This window comes from Arabidopsis thaliana, chromosome 3 (assembly GCF_000001735.4).
Source record: "Arabidopsis thaliana chromosome 3, partial sequence".
NCBI lineage: Eukaryota > Viridiplantae > Streptophyta > Magnoliopsida > Brassicales > Brassicaceae > Arabidopsis > Arabidopsis thaliana.
The window spans coordinates 3,307,041-3,335,003 of NC_003074.8; the positions used below are offsets into that span (position 1 = coordinate 3,307,041).

The 27,963-nt window shown below is 38.6% G+C and overlaps 12 protein-coding genes and 1 long non-coding RNA gene across 19 annotated transcripts; 4 read left to right on the forward strand and 9 right to left on the reverse strand.

Moving 5' to 3' along the window:
- Positions 1-10: 10 nt before the first annotated feature.
- On the reverse strand, positions 11-1,197 carry AT3G10580 (Homeodomain-like superfamily protein). Of its 2 annotated transcripts, NM_001084663.1 has the most exons (3): positions 883-1,197; positions 214-598; positions 11-120 (listed from the first exon to the last, which is right to left on the reverse strand). In NM_001084663.1, exons 1-3 carry the CDS (start codon positions 1,188-1,190, stop codon positions 43-45), a joined length of 771 nt encoding a protein of 256 aa, NP_001078132.1. In that variant the 5' UTR covers positions 1,191-1,197; the 3' UTR covers positions 11-42. The 2 variants fall into 2 exon arrangements, with proteins under 2 accessions (NP_001078132.1, NP_187669.1); NM_111894.3 differs by having other exon boundaries at positions 11-598; positions 883-1,193.
- A 251-nt stretch (positions 1,198-1,448) lies between these two features.
- AT3G10585 (Homeodomain-like superfamily protein) lies at positions 1,449-2,469 on the reverse strand. Its single transcript, NM_148704.2, has 3 exons — positions 2,082-2,469; positions 1,666-1,801; positions 1,449-1,580 (listed from the first exon to the last, which is right to left on the reverse strand). Exons 1-3 carry the CDS (start codon positions 2,387-2,389, stop codon positions 1,527-1,529), a joined length of 498 nt encoding a protein of 165 aa, NP_683546.2. The 5' UTR covers positions 2,390-2,469; the 3' UTR covers positions 1,449-1,526.
- Positions 2,470-3,167: 698 nt separating this feature from the next.
- AT3G10590 (Duplicated homeodomain-like superfamily protein) lies at positions 3,168-4,287 on the reverse strand. The gene is made up of 2 exons (NM_111895.2): positions 3,916-4,287; positions 3,168-3,648 (listed from the first exon to the last, which is right to left on the reverse strand). The coding sequence occupies exons 1-2, from the start codon at positions 4,269-4,271 to the stop codon at positions 3,384-3,386; spliced, it is 621 nt and encodes a 206-aa protein (NP_187670.1). The 5' UTR covers positions 4,272-4,287; the 3' UTR covers positions 3,168-3,383.
- Positions 4,288-4,744: 457 nt separating this feature from the next.
- Positions 4,745-5,791, reverse strand: AT3G10595 (Duplicated homeodomain-like superfamily protein). Its single transcript, NM_148705.3, has 2 exons — positions 5,507-5,791; positions 4,745-5,147 (listed from the first exon to the last, which is right to left on the reverse strand). The coding sequence occupies exons 1-2, from the start codon at positions 5,773-5,775 to the stop codon at positions 4,865-4,867; spliced, it is 552 nt and encodes a 183-aa protein (NP_683547.2). The 5' UTR covers positions 5,776-5,791; the 3' UTR covers positions 4,745-4,864.
- A 1,121-nt stretch (positions 5,792-6,912) lies between these two features.
- CAT7 (cationic amino acid transporter 7) lies at positions 6,913-10,300 on the forward strand. 2 transcript variants are annotated; one of them, NM_111896.2, is made up of 4 exons: positions 6,913-7,328; positions 7,427-7,995; positions 8,088-8,319; positions 9,569-10,300. In NM_111896.2, the coding sequence occupies exons 1-4, from the start codon at positions 6,929-6,931 to the stop codon at positions 10,120-10,122; spliced, it is 1,755 nt and encodes a 584-aa protein (NP_187671.1). In that variant the 5' UTR covers positions 6,913-6,928; the 3' UTR covers positions 10,123-10,300. The 2 variants fall into 2 exon arrangements, with proteins under 2 accessions (NP_187671.1, NP_001325725.1); NM_001337885.1 differs by lacking the exon at positions 6,913-7,328 and having other exon boundaries at positions 7,392-7,995.
- Positions 10,301-11,153: 853 nt separating this feature from the next.
- AT3G10605 (uncharacterized protein) lies at positions 11,154-11,841 on the reverse strand (the record flags this gene model as incomplete). Of its 2 annotated transcripts, none has more annotated exons than NM_001337886.1 (2): positions 11,154-11,319; positions 11,650-11,795. In NM_001337886.1, the coding sequence occupies 2 exons, from the start codon at positions 11,793-11,795 to the stop codon at positions 11,301-11,303; spliced, it is 165 nt and encodes a 54-aa protein (NP_001325726.1). In that variant the 3' UTR covers positions 11,154-11,300. The 2 variants fall into 2 exon arrangements, with proteins under 2 accessions (NP_001325726.1, NP_001325727.1); NM_001337887.1 differs by lacking the exon at positions 11,154-11,319 and adding an exon at positions 11,367-11,454 and having other exon boundaries at positions 11,650-11,841.
- A 93-nt stretch (positions 11,842-11,934) lies between these two features.
- AT3G10610 (Ribosomal S17 family protein) lies at positions 11,935-13,147 on the forward strand. Its single transcript, NM_111897.4, has 2 exons — positions 11,935-12,053; positions 12,397-13,147. The coding sequence occupies exon 2, from the start codon at positions 12,419-12,421 to the stop codon at positions 12,839-12,841; it is 423 nt and encodes a 140-aa protein (NP_187672.1). The 5' UTR covers positions 11,935-12,053; positions 12,397-12,418; the 3' UTR covers positions 12,842-13,147.
- On the forward strand, positions 13,123-14,684 carry NUDX26 (nudix hydrolase homolog 26). The gene is made up of 6 exons (NM_111898.4): positions 13,123-13,453; positions 13,532-13,582; positions 13,897-13,989; positions 14,086-14,180; positions 14,253-14,367; positions 14,460-14,684. The coding sequence occupies exons 1-6, from the start codon at positions 13,223-13,225 to the stop codon at positions 14,523-14,525; spliced, it is 651 nt and encodes a 216-aa protein (NP_187673.1). The 5' UTR covers positions 13,123-13,222; the 3' UTR covers positions 14,526-14,684.
- AT3G10630 (UDP-Glycosyltransferase superfamily protein) lies at positions 14,423-16,232 on the reverse strand. Its single transcript, NM_111899.2, has one exon — positions 14,423-16,171. The coding sequence runs from the start codon at positions 16,143-16,145 to the stop codon at positions 14,682-14,684; it is 1,464 nt and encodes a 487-aa protein (NP_566378.1). The 5' UTR covers positions 16,146-16,171; the 3' UTR covers positions 14,423-14,681.
- On the forward strand, positions 15,340-15,635 carry AT3G02365. Its single transcript, NR_140905.1, has one exon. It is a non-coding gene; the product is annotated as an other RNA (long non-coding RNA).
- On the reverse strand, positions 16,231-18,045 carry VPS60.1 (SNF7 family protein). Of its 2 annotated transcripts, NM_111900.5 has the most exons (7): positions 17,797-18,045; positions 17,419-17,570; positions 17,219-17,312; positions 17,069-17,140; positions 16,857-16,968; positions 16,608-16,762; positions 16,231-16,514 (listed from the first exon to the last, which is right to left on the reverse strand). In NM_111900.5, the coding sequence occupies exons 1-7, from the start codon at positions 17,863-17,865 to the stop codon at positions 16,461-16,463; spliced, it is 708 nt and encodes a 235-aa protein (NP_187675.2). In that variant the 5' UTR covers positions 17,866-18,045; the 3' UTR covers positions 16,231-16,460. The 2 variants fall into 2 exon arrangements, with proteins under 2 accessions (NP_187675.2, NP_974273.1); NM_202544.1 differs by having other exon boundaries at positions 16,270-16,514; positions 17,419-18,006.
- On the reverse strand, positions 18,034-24,242 carry NUP1 (nuclear pore complex protein). 2 transcript variants are annotated; one of them, NM_001337888.1, is made up of 10 exons: positions 24,017-24,242; positions 23,464-23,827; positions 23,086-23,132; positions 22,870-22,982; positions 22,429-22,615; positions 22,032-22,325; positions 21,874-21,951; positions 21,174-21,788; positions 20,467-20,939; positions 18,067-20,328 (listed from the first exon to the last, which is right to left on the reverse strand). In NM_001337888.1, exons 2-10 carry the CDS (start codon positions 23,777-23,779, stop codon positions 18,522-18,524), a joined length of 3,930 nt encoding a protein of 1,309 aa, NP_001327263.1. In that variant the 5' UTR covers positions 23,780-23,827; positions 24,017-24,242; the 3' UTR covers positions 18,067-18,521. The 2 variants fall into 2 exon arrangements, with proteins under 2 accessions (NP_187676.1, NP_001327263.1); NM_111901.4 differs by lacking the exon at positions 24,017-24,242 and having other exon boundaries at positions 18,034-20,328; positions 23,464-23,967.
- Positions 24,024-27,946, reverse strand: CPK2 (calmodulin-domain protein kinase cdpk). 2 transcript variants are annotated; one of them, NM_001337889.1, is made up of 8 exons: positions 26,208-27,946; positions 25,973-26,116; positions 25,736-25,888; positions 25,488-25,603; positions 25,228-25,395; positions 24,890-25,114; positions 24,311-24,672; positions 24,024-24,227 (listed from the first exon to the last, which is right to left on the reverse strand). In NM_001337889.1, the coding sequence occupies exons 1-7, from the start codon at positions 27,226-27,228 to the stop codon at positions 24,559-24,561; spliced, it is 1,941 nt and encodes a 646-aa protein (NP_001326044.1). In that variant the 5' UTR covers positions 27,229-27,946; the 3' UTR covers positions 24,024-24,227; positions 24,311-24,558. The 2 variants fall into 2 exon arrangements, with proteins under 2 accessions (NP_001326044.1, NP_187677.1); NM_111902.2 differs by having other exon boundaries at positions 24,026-24,672.
- Positions 27,947-27,963: the final 17 nt, after the last annotated feature.

Here is a 27,963-nt window from a genome sequence, read left to right on the forward strand (position 1 = left end):
AAAAACTCTAAAACCCTAAACCAGAAAATCTCATCAAAAAGCTTAAGCCTTGTATAGTTGTTGAAAGCTTGCTAAACTCCCATCATCTTCACCATCATCATCGAAAAACCCGAAGTTTTCCTGCAAGTAGCGGCCATATTGATCCGGAGAAATTTGGTCATTAAAATGTGGCTGCTGGCCAATAGAATTCAAGTTGGATCCAGTGACGGTTACATTGTCCCGGGAGTAGGGGTGATATTCACCCGGAGGAATTTGGTCACCAAAACGTGGTTGCTGGCCCATAAAGTGCATGTTGCATCCAGGGATGGTTACATTGCTCTGGGAGAAGTAGTCTTGATAATGATCCGGAGGACTTTGGTCATCAAAATGTGGCTGCTGGCCCATAGAATTCAAGTTGGATACAGGGACGGTTACATTTTCGGCATCTCCCAGAGTCATATCATGGATACTGAAGCGTTTCCCCTTCTTATTTTTTTGCCTTAAGAAATACTTCTGAGCATGGCTTGCCACTTGCATCGGGCTCCTTGACGTCACACATTCCCTCGATATGCTCTTCCAATCTCCTTTCCCATACTTGTTTAGTCCATCCAAAAACAATCTGCAAAATATTATCATTTATTAATCAACCAAAAGTCCATAACCATTAAGAGCACATTATTATTAATCAACAATATCATCTATAATTAGCAAAGACATGTATATATAATATAGGTTCCTCCTAGCCCTAACCAACAAAACCCTAATTCATCAACCCTAGCAAGACTTAAACTGTTATGATATATACTTCCCCTAGTCAACAGAAACTCTAATTCAAAGATTTAAATATGAACTTTAATTCCACAATCCAAAGAAACCTTTTATTCATATAATTCTTTGACTAACCTGTGTTCTTCTGGTGACCAAGGTATTCCCTTCTTTTTCCCCGTGCCCTGGGTTTTAGACTTAGTCGCTTCCGGCAGTGACACGTAATCATCTTCCGGGTACTTGGGCAAAGGATACTTACCCGATTCGATCAGCGTAACATCATCGACCAAGGCTTGGTAGTAGGAGTACACCTCCTTTAACGGTTTCTGCAGAAACTGAGCGATATTCTCTAAAAAATCCGGCGAACCCTCAGCAGGGAATCGAACCAGAGCTAACTCAAAACGCTTATCATCGTCCCTCTTCCAAATCGGAATTGCTGCATCCATAGTATCCAAAGAAAAAGAGAGAAATCTTGAGATCGCTAAAGATCAGGAATCTAATATATAAGCAAAAAAATAAGAAAATGTTGAAGAGAACTTTAAGGAATCTGTTACTGAGGGTATTGTTTTCCGCTTCTAATCAGATTTATAGTGAGAAAATAATAGGGAATGTTGCAAAATGAACCCTCGTCTTACTTTAATTAGCAAAAGAAACCGGAGTTATCTTTATTTCGTCCTTAACCTCCATATTGCTCAACATACCAAAGGGTCTTAAAACATTTATACTTTTACAAAGCAACCCAAAACATTTATAGTTTGTTCAAACCGGTCTTATACAGTTCATCAATCATCATCATCCGATATATACATCAGTACATCATCATCATCAACATCCCCCTATACAATTGATCATCGTCAAGCAAAACTCATCATATACTCATATACTTGAACTTATCATCACCCGGAGGGTTTTCTACTTAACAAAATCTGACTTGCCCTTAGTAGACTCCAAAGTTATGTCAAGGACACTCCAGCGTTTCCTCTTCTTACTGTCCAATTTTTGCCTTTTGTCATACTTTTGTGCATGACTTGCTACTTGTGTTGAGGTCACAAATTCCCTTGATATCATACTCCAAGCTCCTTTCCCATACTTGTTCAATCCATCAAGATCCCATAATCGTCATTATCAAGGTCAAATAAAAACATTCTCTCACAAACACGATTATTCATCATCTTAATTCAACAATCTAAAGACGTTTATCAGAAAATCAACCACCAAGATTATCATAATCATATGTAATTCATAAGTCTTTGACTAACCCTTAATGCATCAACTCCAGCAAGATTTAAGACTCTTCCTCAATCAAAAGAAACCCTAAATTTATGTCTTTGACAAACCTGTGTTCCTCTTCTGTCCAAGGAATTATCCTCGGTATCTGATTCGTCTCCCCGTGTTTGGACTCAGTCGCTTCCGTCAGTGACACGTAATAGGCTTCCGGGTACTTGGGTAATGCATACTTACCCGATTCGATCAGCACAACATCATAGACCAATATTGCGTCGTAGTAGTACTTCACCTCCTCCAAAGGTTTCTGTAGAAACTCGGCAATGTACTCCAAAAAATACGGCGAGCCCTCAGGGAATATCACCAGGGCTAACTCAAAACGCTTGTCATTGTCTCTCGTCCACGGCGGAATCAAAGCCATAATATCCAAGAAAATGAAGAAAAATAGTTTGTGGAATCTGTCAGTCTGTGTCTGTCACTGAAGAGGGTTTGTTGTTCCTTTAATTATTTTTTGAGAACCTGAGAATTTTATAGAGGTGATTTCGCCGGATAAACTAATAAGAAAAACTACAAATTTAGCCCTCAATATATAATGTCATTGAGATTTTTCGTTTCATATTAGATTTATAATGAGAAATAATAAGGAAAAATGTAAAATTAACCCTCCTCTTTGCTTTATTTAATAAAAGAAACCCGAGTTATTTTATTTCGTTCTTAACCACCATATTATATATATCAAACTCAGAACTCAGAAGCTGTCTTTCTTTTTATTAAACGTGTTTATACGTCTGTTTAATTATCACAGAAAAAAATAAAATAAAAAGATGAAAACTTTCAGTACAAGAAAGAGTTCTAAGTACGTATGACTGACTTCTTTATGAATTTTCTTTCTTTTAAACGTGTTTACGCGCGGCCTTTATCACAGAAATAAATATTCTATTTTTTTTGAATTTAAAGAAAGAAAGAAAAGATTACTTTTCAGTTCAAGAAAGAATTCAAAGTATATATCTTCTTATAAAATTTTGGTCTTATTATGCTTCCAAGTTCCATGTAAATTAAATATACTGAAAGACAAACGGTTTGACTAAATATTGATCATTTAATTAGTGATCATATTCACTTACTTTATATATAATATAATATCTTGGCTTTTTTAATGTTTTGAAACTATTTAAAATAAAAACTAACATATACTTGATAGAATCATTAATTATCCTATACACTTGAACATCATCAAGTGAAACTGATATTTTTGTATACCGAAACTACGTAGCAATCCTATACATATGCAGAAAACAAGCGAAGTTCCTTTTTTATTATATTAAATCTATATATATATATATATATATTATCTATTTTTGAGTTCAAGTTCCGTTGCTTGTTTCATTTCACACCATTCTTCTATCTTCCAACATCTAAACTCCAAGACAAGTGCCTTGACCTTGGGACGGATCATCATCATCCGGAGGGTTCTGATTTCCAGAATCTGGATTGCCCTCGGTAGACTCCAAAGTTATGTCAAAAATACTCCGGCGTTTCTCCTTCTTATTGTCCGATTTTTGCCTTTTGTAATACTGTGCATGGCTTGACACTTGCCGTGGAGTCTTTGTCTTCACAAAATTCGTTGATGTCAACGTCGAAGCTCCTTCCCCATACTTTTTCAATCCTTGCAGAAACAATCTGAAATATATCATTAAACAATCAAAATCATAAGAATTAATAACCTAGATATTATCATAATCAGCATCATCATGTTAAAATTAATATAAATCAAATTGATAATTACATCTATCTGAAGAAAAATACTTGTATACGTTACCCTAATCAACAAAACCCAAACTAATCATTTTTTGTGAGATTTGAACTGTTAACTTATACTTTTCCTCAAGATTTAAGACTTTTCCTCAATCAAAAGAAACCCTAATTCATAAGTATTTGATGACTAACCTGTGTTCCTCTTCTGTCCAAGGATTTGGCGTATCCTTCTTCCTGCGTTTGGACTGACTCGATTCCGCCAGTGGTACGTACTCGGGCATCTGATTAACATCGTTGGCCATCTTTTCGTACATGTACTTCATCTCCTCCATTTCCATAGGTTTCTGCAGATGCTGGGTGACATTCTCTAAAGGTTTCGGCAGATAAACATCGTTGACCAACTTTTCGTAGTAGTACTTCACCTCCTCCAAAGGTTTCGGCAGATGCTGGGCGACATTCACCAAACGCTTGTTATCCGGAGGGAATTGCGACAGAGCTGACTTAAAACGCCTGTTGTCGTCCTCCGTCCAGCGTGGACTCGAAGCCATAGTATCCGAGAAAATGAGAAAAAAAAAAAGAGATGGCTAAAAATTCAAGAAACAAGAAGATCGTTTTGTGGAATATGTTACGGAAGAGCGATTGTTTGTTCGTTTTAATTTTGGCAACCTGACAATTTATAGAGGATCAAGTAATGGGTGAAAATTACAAAATTAGCCCTCACTTTACAAAAAGAAACACGATTTCGTATTTAAACACGCACAACTTGACTCAGAAGTTTTCTTCTCGTTTACGTTTAGACGTACGCAGTGGGTAAAACTTGGAGTGTAATTTCAAGTTATTTTAGTTTCCTATTTAACCCCAACTTTATATATACTACGTACTTAACTTGAAAGCTCCATCTTACGTGTATCTTCTGTTTAGCCTAGATGAAATAAAGCAAAAAATAAAAACATTGAAATATATATTATTTTAATGGTTAAAGAAAATAATATAGATGACCACAAAATTAAATAAAATATGGTTTGCCAAAAAAATGGAAATCCCAAATCTTTAACATACCACACAAAAAAAATAATCAAGGGCCTTCAATATCTTTAGGCTTTTTATTTTTTGGTTGTTAATACAGTCATAGAGATTTATATCACTTTGAGTTGGGGGCCTTAGCATGGTGACCGATTTCCAGAGCGACGAGACTCTCTTGTTGGCCTGTTGAGTCCACATTGGTGTTATTTGCTCCCTGCCGTTTCATCACATTCACATCGGTGCTTGCCACATTTAAGTCGTTAATCACATTTTTCTTTGAGCTTTGCCACTGGTAAAAGTTTTCTGCATATATCTCGACTTGGATCGGGCTCTTGCAATCCAATAAGACGGCTATTTTACGCCAATCTTTCCCAAATCGGTCTAACCCAATCAGAAACCATCTGCATTACAATTTCCACCAGTTCATAGATCAGCCCATTTTAATCAAGTTTCACCATGGCATTATTAGTTAACGATATAAATTGAGTCAAATGAAAAAAAAAAAAAAACTATATTGTCCACATTAAAAAAATAATGCTAGAATGTGTAAATCGTAAGATCATAGGACTAAATACATTTTAATCTCAGAAATGAACTATGTGAATTATGGAGTCTAAGAGGAGAATGCGTCTAGCTAGATCCACAAACCAATACCAGTACTAATCAATCATTATGTTTATAATTGAAACTTATACGTGTATGTAAATTCCACTAACTAACAAAAATCATAACTCATCACTCATTAATCTTATATACTTACTCATGTGTTTCTTTGGTCCATATAGTTCTCTCGGCCTGGTACGAACTTTGAGCCATATCCTTAGTCAATTCATTAGGAAAAGCTACTCGACTGGATCCCATCTCTAAAAGATCATTGACCAATTCCTTGTAATGCTCCTTAACATCATCCACCGATCTATCCACATACTCGGCGACACTCTCAAACCGAGTAAGCAAAAAGGCAGTGAACATCACCAGTGCATCCTTGAACATCTCGTTCTCCTCTGTCGTCCATGAATTTTCAGCCATGATTCCCAAAACAAATTAAGGAAAATGAAGTCTACAAAACAGAATGGTGTGAATCTGGAGAACTACAGTATATATAATAACTCATGTAAGGGATATGGCAGCTTATAAATCAACTCAAGTAACAAAAAATATATGGCTTCTCTTCTCTCAAATTGGGGTGTATTAAGTTTCCTTCCTTTTTCTTATATTCAAAGGGTAAATTTTATTTCAGATTTTGCTATATTGCATACAAAGTCTTTATTTTATTTCTTTCTACTGATTTATTGTCATTCATTTAGTTTCCTATATCCTTTTTATTAAATTTGTTTTATAATATTGACGATTTTAGCCAATTAGATTATGATACGTGTACAAATAAATTTTTATTTTCACACGTGTTAGCAATCAGAATTATGATACGTGTTACAGCCAATTAGATTATAACACGTGTATAAACAAATTTATGTTTTCACACGTGTTAAAAATTAAAAATTTAACATACAAAAGATTATAGACCTAATACCACACAAATAAAATAAATAGTCAAAACTTTAGAAATTAAGAACTTTCATTAACATGAAAGAAACAAAAAATTGTTTATTTTTTCAAACTCTCTTCACACGAAAAGGAAAATAATCAATCATAATTATTCACCAAGTTGTGAATATTGCGACGGATTGCAACGATCCCGGTTACTGGTTGGTCACTCTGATACTTAAAAGAGTAACATTTTTATCCATGTTCGTTGGTTGCATTCGTTAAACAAACAAGTTGTGATTATTATCGACCATTGTCCAAGGAAAAATAAGCATTCATTATTTATACTAGGAATTAAATATTTGCCGTCTAAACTCAAATAATAAAAATTGGGAGACCGAACAGATTATAGAATATTTGTGTTAATGCTTACGTGATTTATTTATTTTAGTCGATGCTTATGTGATCACTGATCATTATGAATACAAAAAAATAGAAGCTACTTTAATATAATAAAACTAAGTTGACCAAAATAATAATAATAATTAGCGTTTCCAAAGCTTGTAATAAATTACACCAAAAAGCGTCTAATTCTTTTTTTCGTCTCTCAGTCTTTTGCAATCTCACATTATAAAACCACTTGTTTCAAATTACTCTCAAAAACATTATAATCCGTTACATATTGACCCGACCCGAAATGGAGGCCCAATACCGGAACCACGACGGAGACACCTCTTTCTCTAGCCTCCGTGTCTACCTCAACTCTCTCTCCGACACTCCCTCCCGTTTTTCCCGCCGAGCCGTTTCCGTTTCCACCTCTTACGACGAGATGAGCCGCGTCCGCGCCGTCTCCGGCGAGCAGATGCGTCGTACTCTCCGTTGGTACGATCTCATCGGACTCGGAATCGGTGGAATGATCGGAGCCGGAGTCTTCGTCACCACCGGCCGTGCTAGTCGTCTCTACGCTGGTCCATCAATCGTCGTCTCTTACGCAATCGCCGGACTCTGTGCTCTACTCTCCGCCTTCTGTTACACCGAGTTCGCCGTTCACCTCCCCGTCGCCGGCGGTGCTTTCAGCTACATCCGTATCACATTCGGTCAGTAACATTCTCCCGCCAAAATCAAAACTCCCAAATCGCAGAGAAATTCAAATTTCATTTTTTCCTCTCCGATCATTCATTTTTTTCCGTTACAGGCGAGTTTCCGGCGTTTATAACCGGAGCAAATCTGATAATGGACTACGTACTGTCAAACGCCGCCGTTTCAAGAGGATTCACCGCTTATCTCGGATCTGCATTCGGAATCTCAACATCGGAGTGGAGATTCATCGTCTCCGGTCTCCCAAACGGATTCAACGAAATCGATCCCATCGCCGTTATCGTCGTCCTCGCCGTCACGTTCGTCATCTGTTACAGTACGAGAGAGAGTTCGAAGGTGAATATGGTATTAACGGCGTTACACATTGCATTTATAGTATTCGTGATCGTCATGGGTTTCTCGAAAGGAGACGTAAAGAATTTAACCCGACCCGATAACCCGGAAAACCCATCCGGATTCTTCCCGTTTGGAGTTTCGGGTGTGTTTAACGGAGCAGCAATGGTTTATCTAAGTTACATAGGATACGACGCCGTTTCGACAATGGCTGAAGAAGTAAAAGACCCAGTCAAAGACATACCAATGGGAATCTCTGGCTCAGTCGCAATCGTCATTGTACTTTACTGTTTAATGGCTATCTCTATGTCAATGCTTCTCCCGTACGATCTGGTCCGTACCATCAAATACACATTTTTAATTTAAGCTTTTTTCTATGGGTTTTGTGGGTGAATGATTTGGTGTGGTTGTGTGTACGTAAGCAGATAGATGCGGAGGCACCGTATTCGGCGGCGTTTAGTAAATCGGAAGGATGGGAATGGGTGACGAGAGTGGTTGGGATTGGAGCAAGTTTCGGGATATTAACGTCGTTGATAGTAGCCATGTTGGGTCAGGCTCGGTACATGTGCGTCATCGGACGGTCAAGAGTTGTCCCCATTTGGTTTGCTAAGGTTCATCCCAAGACATCTACTCCAGTCAACGCTTCCGCTTTTCTTGGTAACTTTTTGTCCTTACTCTCAAACATATTTATTTTCATTCTATTAAAATTAACATCTTTGATCAAATATAATAAGTTAAATATTATTTATTTTTAAGGTTATGTTGGAATTTTCCTTTCGTAAAGATCGGTTTTATGTTTTTTCTCTGTTTTATTTTCATCAAGTGATAAAGAGACAGTTTGATAGTGGGGACATCCATTTTGGGTTTTTGTTTGTTTGTTTGTTTCCATGATCTTTTTGGATTTCATTGTATTGTTGATCTTACTTTTCACGTGATTTTACATACATATACTCGTAGGGAAGGAGAAATCAAGAAAATTGAATTTTGTTGTTTACTATTTAAAACATAAAATTTCTCCAACTGATCTTGTTTGGGATTGTGGTTTGTAGCTGTGTGACTGTGTGATCTATATTAATGTAGGCCATAGTCTTTTGTTCTTATATGATTTTTGGTGTTGGGTCTTAATTTAGAGCATCGTATACGATAAAAATCTCGTGGTCGTGTTCACCAAATGGCTTCAATCTTTTCAACGGTTTTGTTTGGGACATATTGTTGAGTCTCTTTGGTCCTTTTTTGTTTTTTAGTTTATGTATTCAAGCATTTTCTCTTTTTCAAGCTCTCAAATTTCCAACTCTTTATATGCAACGTTTACGTATAACATCTTAGTTAAGATATTGGTGAGTAAGATTTTGGAATCGTTTTTTATACTATAGTTTTACCAAAATGCATGAGTCGTGGAAGCGAATCTAGACCCACAGTTTTGTTTTCAATTGCATATTCCTTCTTATAAGCATTGGTTTCTTATATATTTATTCCAAATTTAAAGTGCTGTTCTAAAAGTTTTGGATACTATATTCTGTAAACCAAAAACTAAAAAAATAAATAAATAAAAGAATTTGTACACATACTCTAAGCCTCAAATAAAACAACTGTAGTTTACCAAATTTTGCATCCACTAATGTAACTAGACTTTGATTTATAATATTTTTGAACAAAGACCAAGAGAGATCTTGAACGTGGAACAAAAGCTCAAAATCTTTCACAAAAAGGTGTCTTATTCCACAAGTGAACTAATGGAACAGATTCTTGCAATATCTTCATTTTATTTATATAATCGACCTTTAAACATCTTGGAATATATCTACGTTATTAGACACTAATCTGATTGATTAAATTAACTAAAGAATAAGGATCTTGTCATATCCCTCTGCTTAACTCTTTAATCTTGTCTATACTTTTTGTTCAGGAATCTTCACGGCGGTTCTCGCCCTCTTCACCGACCTAAACGTCCTCCTAAACCTAGTCTCCATCGGAACGCTCTTCGTCTTCTATATGGTCGCAAACGCTGTTATATTTCGCCGTTACGTAACGGTCGGATACACGGAGCCATGGCCAACACTCTCCTTCCTCTGCCTATTCTCCATAACCTCAATTTTGTTTACCTTGGTCTGGCAACTTGCACCGTCGGGCCCACCTAAATGGTTCATACTTGGAGCTAGCACGGTCACGGCTATAGCCATCGTCCAGATATTCCATTGTGTTGTACCTCAAGCTAGGATCCCTGAGTTTTGGGGTGTACCGTTGATGCCGTGGACTCCATGCGTTTCGATATTTTTGAACATTTTCTTGCTTGGATCATTGGATGCTCCTTCGTATATCAGATTCGGGTTCTTCTCGGGATTAGTGGTGCTCGTGTATGTGTTTTATAGTGTTCATGCAAGCTATGATGCTGAAGGAGACGGGTCTCTTGATTTCAAAGACGTGGAAAGCCTTGAAAGAATTAACAGAGTGTTGAGTTAATTAATAAACAGAACTTGGTGACAATTTGACCAAAAGGAAAAAAATCTTGGTGACATGCAATTTTGTCTATCTGAACAAAAACAAAACGAATTTGTCATTTTGTGTTGGACAATTAGAGGAGCCTAGACTAGAGAGAGTAGAGGTTGATGTAATGTTTACAGAAGCTAGTGAAGTCCATTTTCAGTGTAGTCAATAGAATCTCACTTTCTTGCTTTTGAAGATGTTGCAACTTGAAATAGTTTCTTTCTCCATCTTTGTTGACTGACTTCTTCTTTCTGAAAGATTGTATCTTGATTTTCAGAATTAGATTTTGACATTCTTTTTACAGATATAGAATATTTTGTAATCCTCCCAAAAACAAATATTCGAAAGCCACTAAATAAAGACAACCCAACAAATATAACTGTACAAAATTGTAGAATGGTTTGACAAAAGTATTTATCAACTTTTGAATTTTGATCATAGTGACATGTATCTAATAGTGATTTGTTAAAATGGATAATACCGTAGAAGATAAAGATGGCAATAAAGTTTGTGAATAAATGAATTTTTTTATATTTCCATAAAATTTAGAAAAGGGATGATACTTTAGATTAGATGCTAAAAACAGCAGCAAGTATTTGGCATCTTGCAAGATCGGATATTGTTATACACCTCCACCAATAAAAGCACAAATCAAGTTTGCTTTATTCCTTTTCGTTATATCGAATATTTGTAAATGTCCAATTTGTTAAGTCATAACTAAAAACATGGATAACGTTGGTGTTGTTCGTTTGGCAGCAAAAACAATGGAATTTGATCACAAGGAGCTGAAATTCAAAACGATTGTCTTAATTGTTCCGATTGATAGATTCTATGCCCACTGATTTAAAATGGGCCTCATATTAAAAGCCCGTTTAAATCAGTTGTCTCGAAAATTGACTTTTTGGTCCATTTTGAACTATGATTTGGAGTTGCAATAAATTGAAAACAGCATGTAATTCATCTCTTCAATTGTTTTGTGATAAGAAAATGATATCAAAAACGTTTTCTATGTAAGGGTGTGTTTTGCACAAAAAATGGTCAGGGTGTGTAGTCTTTGTCCGTAATTTTCAGCAGAATCAGGTCGTGATATCAGAAGCTCTTCTGTGTTCACACCTATTGATTCTGCTAGAGAAGGATCCATGGCATTCTCTGCATCAAGATAAGCGCAATAACCTGGTACAAGCAAGTCCTTTTTAGATAAATAAAAAGCTAATGGAGTGAAGAACAAAAGCAAGTCAGAATCAAACTGTAACTTCACAAAATCGAATCTTAGCCAGAGCAAGCCAAAACGCTTCTTCTTCCATTCAGCTACAAAGCAAGATAAGAGTAAACACAAGAGACATTCGTTTAGTCAGGAGCTTGGGCAAATCATCAATGCTACTCTAAAGGAGATAACTTTATTTTGGTTGGATTGTTGTCCTAGTTTCTTCATCTGAAAAATCAAATCTTTCTTTCTTATACTCAAGCTAAGAATTGTTGAGAAACATTAGAGACGAAGAGAACCTGAGATAAGTAAGAGAAGAAACGGAATCTCTGAATCGGACTGGCCCATGAGAGTCGACCCATTCCCCGTTCTTCTTCAAGCGGCTCCTCCTTCGCTGTTCAGTTTCAATTCCACAGTTCTGTCTTCGATCTCCAGTTTCCGCCATGGTCATTGTCCTTAACCAGAAGTGGATACATAAAAATCGAAAACCGTATTAAACCGATCGGTTCAAGGCTAATGGAATCTAATTTAACGGAACCTATTAATAATCTAATTATTGGGTAATGTTAGAGTACAAGCCTATTAACAAACCCTAACTTTACCCATATAAATTCTTGCACACAAGTTTACTTTTTCTTTTTCTTTGCTTTCTTCTGTATTTGCCGCCGCTTCTCTGCTCTCCAGCTCCGGTCAATCCGTACAGGTACGTTCTGGTTACATTCAAAACGGCACTTCACCATAAATGAAAACATAGGAGAATTTCATAAAAGAAGTTGTGAAATTCATCTCTTTTAATTATAGATGCAGCTCGATTTTGGATCTCTCTTGATGTTCCTGCATCTCTCTAGATTGTATCAATACCCAAATGTTGAAATTTAACGGCATAATTGAAATTGAATCCTCATTTGTAGTTACTCGAGACTCTTATGTCAATTGTTGGTTCTTTCATAGTTTATTAGTCAGAAGTTGATGTATCTGCATTTCTCTGATTTGTATAAAGTAGTATAATGTGAATGTTCTCTGATGGTTTGTCTGAATTTGGGCAGGTAAGTCAAAAAGTTGTGAAAGATGGGTCGTGTTCGTACCAAAACGGTTAAGAAGTCTTCACGTCAGGTGATTGAGAAGTACTACTCACGGATGACACTAGACTTCCACACCAACAAGAAGATCTTGGAAGAAGTTGCAATCATCCCATCGAAAAGGCTACGCAACAAGATTGCTGGATTCTCCACTCACTTGATGAAACGTATCCAAAAGGGTCCAGTCCGTGGAATCTCCCTCAAGCTACAAGAGGAAGAGCGTGAAAGGCGAATGGACTTTGTTCCCGATGAGTCAGCCATTAAAATCGATGATGTTAAGGTGGACAAAGAGACACTAGAGATGCTTGCTTCTTTGGGAATGTCTGATATTGCTGGGATTTCTCAAGTGGAGACACAACAAGCTATGGCACCTGCTGTGTTTGGACGTCCCGCAGGAAGATACCAACGCTAAGTTTATTGGGTTTCAATCAAAGATTTCGGAGACGAGAGTTTGGTTTATTGGTCTAGTATGGATTCAACATCGTTTCCTTTGATTTAAGATTAATGTCGTTTCCTTTGATTTAAGATTAATGTCTGGAATTTATAGCTTTTGCTTTGTTTTAACCTTTTTTTTTGGTCCATTTTGAACTATGATTTGGAGTTGCAATCAATTGAAAACAGCATGTAATTCATCTCTTCAATTGTTTTGTGGTAAGAAAATGATATCAAAAACGTTTTCTAAATTCCAAGGGTGTGTAGTCTTTGTACGTAATATTCATGATGAGTCAGGGGCATAACGGTCCAGTTACTTATTAATTTCCCGAATACGTGGAAAAATAGGTTTTGGCTCGAAATGGCACTGTACCGACCCCTTCTCTTGCATCATCCAACTTCTCCGTCTGTAACTACGTTTCTACGAAATTACCCCTCGAAACCGATCAAATTCTCCAGCCTGCCCTTCCTTCATCGCTGCCGTAAGTCTCGGGTCTCCTCCTCCTCCGCTCGGTGTTGTTCTTCCATGGAATCTCCTCCTGAAGGATACAGAAGAAATGTCGGCGTCTGCCTCATGAATTCTTCCAAAAAGGTGATGATTGATGATGGATAATTGGAAACAGCTTCTTCTATTTTCCGATGATTAGCTCCTTCTCACAATTAAGTGCAGATTTTCACTGCCTCGAGGTTGGATATTCCCAGTGCTTGGCAAATGCCTCAGGTAATCTCTAGATTCCAATTTCTTAAGATTCGAATTGGTTTCTCCATTTTCCTCATACAAAGCTGAAATCAATGGTACTCACTTGTTCGCATCATACTGCTTGACTTGAATAATCTCAAACTCCCAAAACAAAATTTGATTATGACTTCCAAAACAATGGATGATACGAATTCACCAATTTTCATCTTTGGAATTGTGTTTTATCTTTCATGTTACCAGGTTTCTCTACTTTCGACAATTCATCCTCTAATTGGATTCAAAATGCTATGTAATCACTTGAATAAAATCGTGTGTTGTTGTTGATGTTGATATAGGGTGGAATCGACGAAGGTGAAGATCCAAGAGTTGCAGTCATGAGAGAGCTTAAAGAAGAGACTGGAGTTCACTCTGCTGAGATTCTCGCTGAGGTGTCTTTAGCTTCTTCTTCTTCTTCGTCTTCTTAAACATTCAACAATTTAAGAATTCGTCTAAAGAACTCTTTTTTGTTGTTGTTGTTACTGTAGGCACCTCACTGGATAACCTATGACTTCCCTCCTGATGTTAGGGAGAAGCTTAAGGTCCGATGGGGATCCGATTGGAAGGGTCAAGCACAGAAATGGTGAGTCTTTCTGAGATTATCAAGAATCATGTCATTTCATTACGGGCTTGTTCAAATAATGTGTTTCCTCAGGTTTCTTCTGAAATTTACTGGGAAAGATGAAGAAATCAATCTTCTTGGCGATGGTACTGAGAAACCTGAGTTTGGTGAATGGTCCTGGACTTCTCCTGATCAAGTCGTTGAAAATGTACGTACAGTTTTCTTCTCTCTGTTTGACCTTCAGCATTTAGATTCCACGACTACTCTTTCACTCATATTCATTCTATTTCTGTTATACAGGCAGTGGAGTTCAAGAAGCCAGTGTACAAGGAAGTCATGTCAGCTTTCGCTTCTCATCTCCAGTAGCAAAATAAATCGAAAACTAAACTCTCTGTTTTAAGTTTTTCGTAAGAAACTCTGAGAATAAGCTCTTCTTGACATATTTGCTCTTTTTTGAACAATCTTTGAATCAAAATACAATTCTTGTTCCCTCTCTTGATAAAAGTAAAGTGTGAGATCCTGTCATGTTCTTATTTTCTCATCAAAGATTCTCGCTATTTGATCCGCTACAACCTTAGCAACAACCTCAGGAGCAAAATTCTTGACCATGTCATCTCTTCCACGTTTTCCTTTAACCTTAGCCTCATCAGGGTTACTCATTACACGCCTCATTAGAACCCTCAGCTTATCCACAGATGGCTCTGCCCATTGATGCCCTTCAAAAGGACCTTCCTTCACTTCACTCATCTCCTCTACCACCAACGGGTAACCATTCCGCTCTGTAAGATACTCTGTTGGTCCTGACCAGTTTGTTGTGATCACAGGCAAAGACATAGCCATGGCTTCCACTATAGGTCGTCCCCATCCTTCTCCTCTTGTAGGCAACACAAACGCATCAGCCGCTTTGTACAACCGAGGTAAATCAACTTGAGCAATGTGTTTATCAATCACATACACAAAAGGGTAACCATTCCGAGGCTCTTCTATATTCATTTCTTCTACGAAATCAAGAATCTTGTTCCCGAAATCGCTGTCCGAGTGATACGCGTTCGTCAACAAAAACAGAGCAACATTGTCTTCACCAGAAAACTCACTCAAGTAAGCTTTCAACAATACATCCCAACCTTTCCTCTGCTCCCATTTAAACACACTCAAGAACACAAACCCATTCTTCATCCCAGAACCTAAAACCAAATCCCCAACCGCCATCAGATCCAAAGGCTTATACTTTGAAGGATCGAAGAAACCGACATCTACAGGCTGCACAATCTTGACAACCTTAGATGAATCAACCCCACTTTGTACAAACGAAGAGACGTGAAAATCAGTAGGAACCCAAACATGATCCATTTGATTACATCGCTTCACATGCTCTGGATTGACTCTATCAGTCTCAAACATTGTTCTACCAATCACAGATAAGAAATCTTCGTAGCCAGTTGGAGGACAAGGTAGAGTCTCAAACAATGGTGGATACCAAGCACCAGGCTCACTATGACAAACAACTATCGTCTCATTGGGTCTACACTGTTCTCTATACATTTCAATCGCTACCTCCTTCGTCTCCTTAGCTAAACCATTCCAAAACTCCACTGATTCTAGATCACCATGGTGCTCGATGGTGATTCGAAATCTAGGGTTTGTGAGATGGTTACGAAGTGATAAAACGTAAGACCAAGCTTCTGAGCTGTAACCACCACTCGAGAGAAAAGGAGCCATCCATAACACGCAGTGCGGCGTAGAAGAAGCTGGATTTAGGGTTTCGGATTTGGATTTGGGAGTTCCATCATGAAAGCCTAGAAGGAATTGAAGATAGCTATAGAAGCGGTTCACAGTGAAGGTGAATCTCAGACTTTGGACTTTGTAGAGATCGGTATTTGTGAAGCCAAGTAAGAATATCGAAAGTAGAAGGAATAAGATCGATGAAGAGTAGACGATGGTGGAGAATTTCCATGGTCGCTTGCTTCGATCTGGTGGTTGATCCATCGATGAAGACAGGGAAGAAAGAGAAAGGGACAGAGAGAAGGAGAGGGAGATTCAAAGCGACGAGAGGCCCATTAAGATTTTGGATGGCCCATTTAACGTTTTTTTTGGCATATGTTCTGCAAGTAGAAAATTCTCCTCATTTGTGTTTTTGATGATTGAAAATATGATATCTGTGAAATAAGACAATTTATAAATTCAATGAGAAAGCCAAAAGGAGGTTTATCAAAGTTTAAAACGTTATGCACAAATGAATAACGATACTAAGGCTAAATAAAAAAGCTTAGTAGCTCCAATCAACAAGAGAATCGCCGGAACTTAACCCCGGAGAGAAGCTCGTGGCACTGCTGGTAATCCAAATTCGTCCTCAGCCTGTTAATCACATCGTTAAACGGTCTCATTAGCCAACCATCAAAAGGTAATCATACTTGAAGCATTTCAAAATTCCAAGAATTAAAAGTTAACCTGAGCTCTTCCATGTGGAGCTCCATTGTGTCCTGTTGGTGCTGCAGGCAAGTTAAGCTCGCTATCGTAATCAGTTTCTGTATCAGGTTGGAGATAAGAAGGCATTCCATCTGCTTCGGTCTCGTTTCCCATGTCAGCTTCAAGAGCATCAAGCTCTGAAATATATCAAAAGAATGTAAATGATATGAGAGACGCATAGCGTAGCAAGCGATTGATCTTAAACTTCCAATTACAAAACAAGCACTTTACCTCCCATGAGGTCATCCTCGTCAAGGCCATCAGGAATATTGTAGCTCCTACCAAGTGATTCTTGAATTTCAGAACTAACATCCATCAGATCCATCATCTCGTCTTGTAAATTCTGTACCATCAATAGATCGTAGTATCAGGCAAATCAAATACCAGAGAAAAGCTTGAAACAAGATAAAACCAAGATGTTGTTAAGTAACTTAACAACGTACATCAATATCTTGAATCTTGACGGTTTTCATCATTCCTTTCAACTCCTTGTTCGCAGATTTTAGTGCTGTCATCTGCAGCAGATTTAATAGATACACAACCATTCAAACATTGAACACCTCTTAGAAGAGAAGAGAACAAGAAATACATACAGTTTGTTGAGCATCTTTGAGTCCTTCAGCGGCGAATGAAACTTGATCGAGATTGAATGTCTGATTATAGAGCATGTCGCGTTGTCCTTCATACCTAAATTCATAAAAATGTACTTAGGTGTTTTATTATCAAGCAAATCCAATAAACAGAGTAGCTTAGCTTGCTGGATCAATTTAAATAACAATGTCTAGTGACTGACATTTTCTTCTGCTTGAGAACTCGCATAGCACGAGCTTTGACAGCTTCTTGAGCAGGACCAGGTCTGGTCTTTTTGAGCTGTTCTTTGTATTTGCAGAGCTCAACATCAAGCTTCTTTATCTTATCTTCTACCGAATCTCCTCTTTTATTTATCTGACCAAAATAAAACAAATCTTAGTTTTTCTTCTTCTGGATCTTAGTGGTTCCAATAGCTAGCTAGCTCTTAAACCTTCCTTCCTACGGTTTATGGTTCTCTAATTCAAAATTCATCTAAATCTCAGGTCAATCCGAAGTGAAACCTCAAAACCACAACACCAATCACGAATTCTTCCAATTGAAATCGAAAAAAAAAGTAATAATTAGGAACGAGAGGAGAAACCCGATCAGAGGCATCCTGAATGGACGGAGGAGGCTCTGTGTTCTTTTTCGCGCCGAAAACTCTCCTCATCTTCTTCTTCTAACTCCGTGAATAAATCTGGGAATTTTGGATGATACAGAGAGACAAAAGAATTTGGAAGAATAAAGAGAAATCGAGACTTTGGAGAAGAAGGCTTCTCTAATAAAAGGATTGAGAATTTGTTTATTTACTTGATCGAATTGGATTGGATTTAATGGAATTGGTCAACTAAAAGAAGCTTCCTTGAAGATCATCGAATTGGATTTATTCAATTTTGGTTTGGTTCGATTTGATTTGGGTAAACCAAGTTGTAATGAGGCAATTATTAATTTAAACCACTAAAACCAGAACTGAAGAGAGAAAAGAGTTTAACAAACAGCTACAATAAAGTGTGTTTTTTTATAAGGACAAAAAGAAAAAGAAGCGAAAGACAGAGGCACAGAGCTATATTACTCTTACAGACACCAGTACTTTCTGAAAATTACAAAACTTTCCTACAACTTTTATAACCCTGAACAATTTGACCCCCAAAATCCTGACTCATACTAAAATGACAGAGACGATCAAGAGCATAAACGATACACATTCTCATACTTTACCTCTTTCATTAAACGACGATATGCTCGTAATCCCCAAGGTTCCCGGAGTATATAGCGAACAAAAAGACCATAAGGCTGATAAAATGACTCTTGAACAATGTGTTTTTCTTATTTCTTCCTGGTGGATTTCTTTGCTTTGAAGATTCTGCGGCCTGACTTATCGCCACCTCCAGTGCTGCCTAGTGAAAAGCTCCCACCTCCTTGGAACTCTAGACTCTGTGATGCCTGGAAAGGTGATGCGTTCTGTAACGTGCTTGCCATTGGTTGGCCTCCAAACTGGAAGGGGTTTGCCATTGATGGAGGCTGCGTTGCTGCTCCTCCACCGAAGGCAAAGTTTGGTTGAGGCATCGAGACTGCTGCTTGTCCAAACATTGGGGCTACCATAGATGCTCTATTAGCTTGGTCTGTGTCTTCTGCCATACTGTCTTCCATGCTCACTTGTTGGTTATTGTTGATACCATTTCCATTATTAGGTGCACCAAATGCAAACCCAGGAGTTGAGTTACCAAACAGAGACTGTGATGGAGTCCCTGAGTTACCAAATACCGGCTGCTGGGGAGTGGTAGGAGGGGTTGACCCGAAACCAAAGATAGGTGAAGGTGACGGGGTGTTGTTGGTAGATGCACCAAAAATGGGAGTAGTAGTGCTCGAAACAGTAGCAGCAGAAGATCCTCCAAAGGAAAAGGTGGTAGGAGTTGAAGATGTGGTGAACGAGGAACTGAAGACTGGACCAGAGTTTGGAGAAGAGTTGGGAGCTTGCCAGCTTGTCCCAAATAGGGGAGAGCTCATTGTACTACTAGAGCTTGCAGAGGAGTTTGTCGAACTCAATTGAGGAGTTGACACAGAAGTAAATACAGCAGGTTCCGACTTAGAAAATCCAAATGGAGAACTGTTTGATGCAAGAGAAGAGTTCCCAGACAAACCAAATGAAGGAGCTGATGGAGATGAACCAAACTGAAAGGGGATGCTTTGAGTTGATGTTGTGGTTCCGCTCCCAGTATTACCCGTCTGAGCATTTCCAGCACCAAAAAGATTTGAGGCCTGAGATTGAGAGCTAGTAGCAGAAGCTGATGAAACAGCATTGAATCCAAAAACACTGCTTCCAGTACTTGCAGATACACCACCAACCATGCTACTACCAGAGCTTGTAAATGCAAAAGAGGAAGTGCCAAATACACTATTTCCAGTATTAGTAGCTGCAGAACTCGCAGAAATTTTGCTGGTCTCTGTCCCAGGGGTTGAGGACGATGTCACACCAAATATTAAACTTCCAGAGCTCTCAGGTGCTGAAGCTGCAGCAGTAGAAGGGTTTAATGTGCTGCCACCAACAACGGAGGAGCTCCCAAACACAAAACCAGGTCTGCTTTTATTTTCCGCAGATTTAGCACCAAAAACGATGCCAGTGCTCTGGTCTGCTGAAGCCATACCTCCAAACTTGAAAGTGCTTGTATTTCCAAATGTGGCGTTTTTTACTTCAGTCTCCTTTGAGATCTGACCGCTAGATTCAGACACTGCTGGCGCAGAAAACGGAGCTGCAGGTTGCCCAAACTTGAAAGGTGATGTGGAAGAGAGGGGAGATGCTGAAGTTGATTGTGAGTTGCTGTCGTTACTGGTAGGCAACTTTCCAAATATACTAGAGGAATTGTGAGTAGCAGCAAAAGATTGAACAGTGGACGGCATATCACCCACAGAATTATCAGAAGGTATATTTGAAATAGAAGGTGGGAAGGAAGGGCTTGAAGTAAGAGAGCCATTACTCGGAGGTGGAGTGACAGCGTTTGCTCCAGCTGAGAATATACTACCATTGAGGGTTGGTGCAGCTGAGGTAGATGACTCAGCTCCAGAAGCACTGTTGCTGAACGTTTTCTTTGATTCAGTTGGCTTTGCCCAAGCCTCTGATACTCCAAACGCAGTGCTGTAACATCAAGAAAGAGAGTCGGAAGCGAGTAAACCAGAAAAAAAAAATCATAACCAATATGGATGAGGCTCACTTAGGCACAAGTAGTGATATAAAAGCCTATCAAGCTGAGAGGAAAAATATCATGCCACCAACCTGCTAGTCTTTTCTAACTTGATGTCTGCAGATGCACCACTGTTTTGATTTAATAAGCCCGTGGCAGGCGGTGAAAAGGAGATATTGGGAAATACAGCAGCAGGTTTTTTAGGCTCTTCCAGAGGGATACGTTTCTCTTCTGAGGTTGGCTTGCCAGAAGAAATACTCGATTTCTCAGTCCCTTGGATGAACTTTGAAGTTGGCTCAGAGGCCATATTACTTTGCTGAACAGCTTCAATGGGGAAAGCAACAAACTTGTTTCTTTCAGTTTCCAGAGACCCATTAGAAGTACCCTGAGAGGCGTCACCATTAGAAATATATGATGTAGATGGCATGGCTTCAGATGGAGTAAGTGGTTTCTCCCCTATAGGCATGCTGATATGACTTTTCTCTACTTCGAAGGCATTCTGTTTTTCTGCTACTTCACATGGAGTAGATGCTGCACCAAGATCATCATCCAACTCCAAGAAATCCTGCATTATCACAGTTGTATGTATAGATGGTCAAGGTATGCCATAAAATATTAACAAAAAAACAAAAGGAAAACAATAATATGAAGAACAGCAGAATTGTTTCTACAAAAGGGAGAAATACATATTTGCCGCTACTGGTGTTAGAGTTGGCATTTCTAGAATTGCCCGCTTTGACACTCTTATTTGCAGCTCATTAATATTCTGGAAATATATCTATGAGAACTAGAAAATTACCTCATGCGCACTCATTCGAAATGATCTCTTCTTTGGAGGATGCTCTTCCAAAGAATTCGTGAGAGGCATATAAACACCTTTACCACGCATATCCTGATCTTTACTGGAACCTGTTTTGCTTGTTCCATCAACAGCATCACCAGTCTTCTCACTCTGAGCTAAAACCTCTCTGGAGACACTTTCTCTAGATATTTCCTGCTTTTGATAACTAGAATCTGGCGAATTTGCCTTCTTCTCGGGAAGATTACCCAAAAACTTTGGCGCCTCTACATTCTGGAGGCTTTTGAGAGCGGGACCCCGTAGCATGGATGGTGATAACTTACTTGGTGATTTCTCCCTTGTTGAAACCAGTTTATCAAGTTGCTGCAATATTTTTGACGCCATCTCACTGGACTTGGTAGGAACAAGGTTAAAACTTGAACCAGGAATATCCTCTGCACTATCTTTAGATGTATGCGTAGTTTTTTCTCCACCATTGGCACGGACAGAAAGTGGGCTCTCAGAAACAGGCAGAGCCAAGCTTCGAGATGAAAGGTTAGATTTTTGCCGGATCCTCCTTACAGGGCCCACAGATCCTATATCATTATCTAAGACTGAGCTCCTGCGTTTAAGACCCTAAAAATTAAGTAAAAGTCATGTCAATACTTTGTTTCACAGACGAATCTGAAACCAATTTGGTGCATAGTTCAAAATGTCTCACCGATTGAAACCCTTGTCTAGAACCAGAAGGTAAGCTTTCTTCCCATTTGCTTGGAGATGCTTGAAAAAGAGACCCAATCTGTAAAAAAAGAACACAATGAACAGTTGGGAGCAAGTTGGAAACTTTACAATAATATAGTTACGGCTCAAAATTGAAACCTTCACACTGGACTGAGGCCTAGAGTATGGTGTTCTGGCCATGCTATAAACAGCAGATCTTCCCCGAGATCTAGGGGTAACAAAACCATTTTCCAAAGGTCTTTGTCCAGAAGGCTTTGTTACCAGCGACATTGTAGGTGACTTTTGCGGAAAAGGGGTTCTGTTCAGGAAAACAGAATCTTCCCTACCCGCTTGACCACGTAACCCTAACATAGAAGGAGTAACTTCTGAAGGTCTGCTACCCATGTAGGCTTTTGCAAGCTGTGCTGGCGACGCAATGCACTCATCGAGAGTCTGGTAAGGATGTCATCAACAACAAAAAGATTAAACAATGGCATCTAGCATGAAGCTCAGCATAAAACAGACTAGTACAACTAATATGTAACAACTTTCTTACTCTCAAACTTCCAGGAGGTGTTGAAACAAGGGTGTTCATACTTCCATTATCTGGATGCGTCCTATCCCTCTCATGTGATGGTGGATGTCTCACAACCATACCCACTTCATTTCTCTGCTCCTCATTCATAGTGGATGAATCAGCAGCTTTTGAACGCAACAAGGTAGTTAATCGATCAACTTCAGACCTGTAAAATCATTGAAAGTGATCAACTGATTTTCAAAACACAATGTTTCTTTCTAGTTCAAAATGTGAAAATGCCTATAAATGTTGACATGAGCACACCAAAATGAAACAAAAAAGAAGGAAAAATCATAGGTCTTTATTATCAACTCTTCTATTTTATGAATGCTGGATGCATCAAAAGATTAAGACACTTTTCAATCCTCGAAGGAAAATTGTTACTCTACTAGGTTATATGACCTGTAAGATAGTATATACCTTGTAAAAGTTTTTCCCTGTAAGATTTTCTCAAGATCTGTAAATCCATCCTTAGGTGGATCGACAGAGGCATTGGTATCTTCCATCCGAATCAAACCATTCTTCATGGACAACTTCACACAGAACAAAACATAGGTTTACACTACAGAAGATAAAAGAACAATGAAACCGAAAGGAAGAAGATATTTCATCAAAAGATGCGGCTCATTTACTTACATTAGAGACGTCCTCCTTGTGTCCAACCTTCGTCTCCTGATTCACACCTGATCCATGATAAGAGAAAGAGTACACATTAACAACGTCAACTTAGCAAAGTGGAAACGAATTCCATACATGACTGCTACCAATACATAAACAATCTCTAATACCACAAATTCAATAATAGACAACCTGGCTAGGTACTTGAAGAACATTCCAACAACGTTTATGTACTTATTAGTTCTGAACTACTATAAACTAAAATGAATAAAAAAAAAGCAAAGGGCAAATCCAAACGGTAAAAAAACTACAGTTCCTAAAAAACAATTTCTCTAAGAAACTCAGAAACTACAAAAAGAATAACTTTTGGATCGAAAAAATCAACAATCTTCTTACCTCTTTCTGGAAGCTGCTTCTGCTGTTCCGGCGATTGTAAAGGCGTCTCACCAGAGCCGAGGCGTTTCCGGGATAAGGACCCGAAGAGCCTCTGAGCACTATAAGTAATAAGTCTCTGCGCCGGATCCACCAATTTTGACAACCAGCCGCCGCCTCTGACATCTCCGCCACCAAGTCCAGCGTTCCTCACAGAAGTCGTTGGTCGATCATAAGGAGTTTTCTGAGACCTACGAGCCGTCGGCTTCCGGAACTTTCCTCCGGTTCCCAATCCGCCGCCGTATGGATTGCTGCTCTCTCCCCGTGCCGCGCTCGCCATTAGCCAACACGAAAACTGAGAACGAATCTAGGGTTTCAACGAACCTTTCTGCGTAAGGTAAAATCGAAAACTTATTGAGAAAAGAGGGAATTGAAAAATTTTAGGTGAAATTAGGGTTTTTTTCTAATTTGTGGCACCAAAATCGAGACAAAGAGCAAACAAAAAAAAATGACTAGGGTACCAAAAATAATTTTAAAAAACAAAAAGGAAAAACGAGAGGAGCGTAAAGCAACGCACCTTAAAAAGGGTATATTCGTCTTTCCGGTAAAGACACACTAGCGATACCGACTGTCACGTAAAATACGAACCCAAGATCATTTTCAGCCGTAAGATTAATTGATCCGATGGTTAAGATTTAGCGCTTGACAATACTCCAGTCACACTAATAAATATCTCCAAGTAAAACGGTGATACTTAGTGGGCTGGGCTTTAGAGGACAACATGGGCCCTACAACCACTAACAAACAAATCTCCAGTTTAGAAATGTGTAAAAATTCGAAGGAAAATAAAATAAAAACAAAATTACTTGACCTCGAATGGATTCGATTCTCTCTCTGTACCTGACTGTACTTTTAAAATTTTAAAAAGATAACTTATGACCAAAAGTTACAGACAAAAGCTATGTGTATATGCATAAAAGTACATAGTACAGAAACAGATTTACCTAAACCAGTCTAACGAACAAAAATCTCATCAAAATGTTGAGATAAACACAATCATGATCATCATCATTCATAACAAAATAAATAGACGAAGTACTTCTTGATTTGGGTTTGTAACTAATGTTTCAGAGAAATGCTAATGCTGTTCTCTAAACCCATCTTCACAGGTCCTCCCATTATGCTCCCTTTCTGCATCATTGCCACAAACTCGTTGTAGTCTATTCGTCCATCCTGCAACAACAATGTTTCGAGTTTTAAAAATGTGATAGCTCGTTAAATCAATCAACTGGAATTGAAAATTTCTACAATGCATGAATACTCAAGATATCTTATCAATGTGATTCCATTGTTAGGAGTGATATAATGCGTTTATTAGTGGCTCTTCATTGTTGAGAATATGATGCAGTTTCAGAATGATATGAGAAGGTGTAAAAAGGAGCTTTTTTACCTTGTCTTGATCAACATCGCGCATCATTTCTTCTATGCGGGCATCTTCAACACCAAACTCTTCGCAAGCTTGTTGAAGCTCGTCCGGGGTGATAAAGCCACTCTCGTCCTTGTCAAAGTAAGAGAAGGCGGCGAACAAATGGTCCTCTCTCTCTATTTTGTTTAGATGCAATGTGGCGGCTATGAACTCTTTGTAGTCTATCGTTCCGCTATTGTCCACATCAGCCTGAATTAGACAAACCAAAACATAAAAGATTATTGCAAAACATGGAACTATAAACTCGATTTGAATGATTGAAGTTTGGAATTCATAGTAAAGGAAAAGAGCAAAAGACATACAGCTTGCATTAGATCAAGAATCTCTGACTCTTTGAGATTGGCACCAACTCGTTTTAGTCCTGCTTTCAGTTCTTCAAAAGTGATCTGACCACTATTGTCTGCGTCTATCATCTTGAACATTTGTTTTAAACCGGCTATTTCTTCTTCAGATAAGCTCTCAGCTATGACCTACAACAAGTTGAGAAAAAGAGGACAAACTTATTTCTATCTTCTGAGTTTCTTTCGTTTGGATCTTGTTTAGAGTTAAAAAGATAACTTACTCTAAGAGCCATTTTCTTGAACTTGTTCATTGCAGAAAATTGCTTCATACGGCTCAGAACAGCAGAGTCCAGAGGTTTATCTGGAGCCACACCGTCAATCTGTACCCATGGATGACCTGTTCATAAACAAAACGCCTTGAGAAGAAACACAACGGTGAAAATCAACTAGCATATTGTTAAAAGATATACCAGGTTATGTTCTGTGCTCAATAGAACTAAGATGAATGATTTAGACTTAAATAACTTACATAATACTTGATGTGCGGTTAGTCTTCGCTTGGGGTCTCGAACAAGCATTTTCCTTACCAAGTCTTTCGCGCTTTCAGAGATGCTTGGCCATGGATCAGATGAAAAGTCAAGATCTCCATGAAGGACCTGCTCGAAAATACCTTGTTCGGTTTCTGTATATTTCATGGAAAACAAATTTACTTCAGAGCCTAATAAGAACAATCATATTCATTTATCTACATTGTAACCTCTCTTACCGGCCCAGAAAGGAGGAACTCCGCTTAACAAAATGTAAACAATCACACCAGCACTCCACACATCTGATTCAGGACCATAACGCTTTCTAAGAACTTCTGGAGCTACATAATACGGACTACCAACAACATCTGTAAAAACCTCATCTGCCAAAAGTGGAAGAATAGTAAGTATTCCAAAATCAAACATAGATAGTGTAAATTGAATGATCAAAGACAAGTTACCATAAATACAAACCTGGCTTAAAGAACATTGAGAGTCCAAAGTCGATCGTTTTCAACAGGGAATCTTCCTCTCTACTAACAAATAGAAAATTCTCTGGCTTGAGGTCCCGATGCATAACACCAAGAGAGTGACAAGCCTCTAAAACCCCAACAATGGTTCTCGCAAGCTCAGCAGCTTTCCTCTCAGTGTAATGTCCACGTTGAATAATTCTATCAAAAAGCTCGCCACCCGAACACAACTCCATCACAAGATGTACCGCAACAACATCCTCATAAGCACCTTTAATAGATATAACATTCGGATGACCAGCCAAGTGATGCATTATCTGAATCTCTCTTCTCACATCTTCAACATCCTCATCAGTCAAAAGCTTCCTCTTGGAAATCGACTTGCACGCATATTCGTTCCCAGTACCTTTCTCAAGGCATAAAAACGTCGTCCCAAATTGCCCTTGTCCAAGTTTCCTCCCTAATGAATAGAACTCCTTAAAGTTTTCAGTTTTCCTCTGCAACACTGACTCAGTTCTAAGCCCTGCACTGGACACTCTCCTCATATGTTTAGGCTTCTGAGGTTCAGCTTTCGTCTCTGGCTTGGTTTCAGACGTTGTTTCTGGTTTTGTTGTCTCTGGCTTGGATTCAGACTTTGTTTCTGGTTTTGCTGACTCCGGCTGCACAACAACTTCCCGCTTACTTTCTTCAGGAGGAACTTCCTGCTTACTTTCTTCAGGAACAACTTTCTGCTTGGTTTCTTCTGCAAGAACTTTCTCCTTCTTTTCTTCAGGTTGGATCTCTAGATCGGGTTTCAGTTTAGTTTCGGGATTGGTCTTTGAGCTTGGCATTGTGATAGGCTCAGGGGGTTTATTCTGGACTTGATCAGTAGCTGGTTCTGAAGCTGCTTCTTTAGAAACTTGTCCATTACCATGGGAAGAAGAAGAAGCTTGCTCAGCTCCGATCCGTGGCCTCCACATTGCAGCCGTAACAGTTTGCAAGAAACCATTTCCAGAAATGTTTGGTCCAACGCAAGCATTACCCATCAAAATATCTCTCTACTTATAATCAACAGCATCAAGCTTTCCACATCAAGATCTGATCAAAAGAACACAAATTGACCTGATCTGATCTCATTCCTAATGATCATAGACACTAAAAGTGAAAGTCAAATCTCTTTATAATCTAAGACTTGGTTCTCTTGTGCAACGACAATATATAGGATTTGATCACTCCGGATCAGGCAATGATTTTAAAAACTCCGAACACCGATGGAACAAGCAAAAACCCTACTCGGGTCGATGCAACGGATGAATCTTGCACAACAACAATCAATCTGCCACAAGAAAAAAATCAAAATTTTCAAAATGGGAAAATCGAAAGTTTAAACGAACCCAACACAAAGAACGATGCAATGAACCGAATCCAGACAACAGAAATTGTCTGAAAACAAAGAGATCGATCTGGGATTGAAAAGAAAAGGAACAATATTGGTTTGGTATTTGTCGGAAAATAAGGGAGGGAAATCGAGAGAATGCTTAAAAGCACTACATTTGCATAAAAAGCTAAAGGGAGGTGTAATCTTGTTCGATAAGTCAATTACGAAGAAGATGAAGATGATGAAGGAAATTGATTGAACGAGTTTGAAAAACGCGTTTGGGTTTAATAATCATCAGCGAATTTTGCGTTCTTCTTGTCATAAATTATGAATTTGTTTTCTATTACCAACTCGTTCCAGCAGCAGCAGGCGATAGAATAATCAAATTAAATTTTATTTTGTC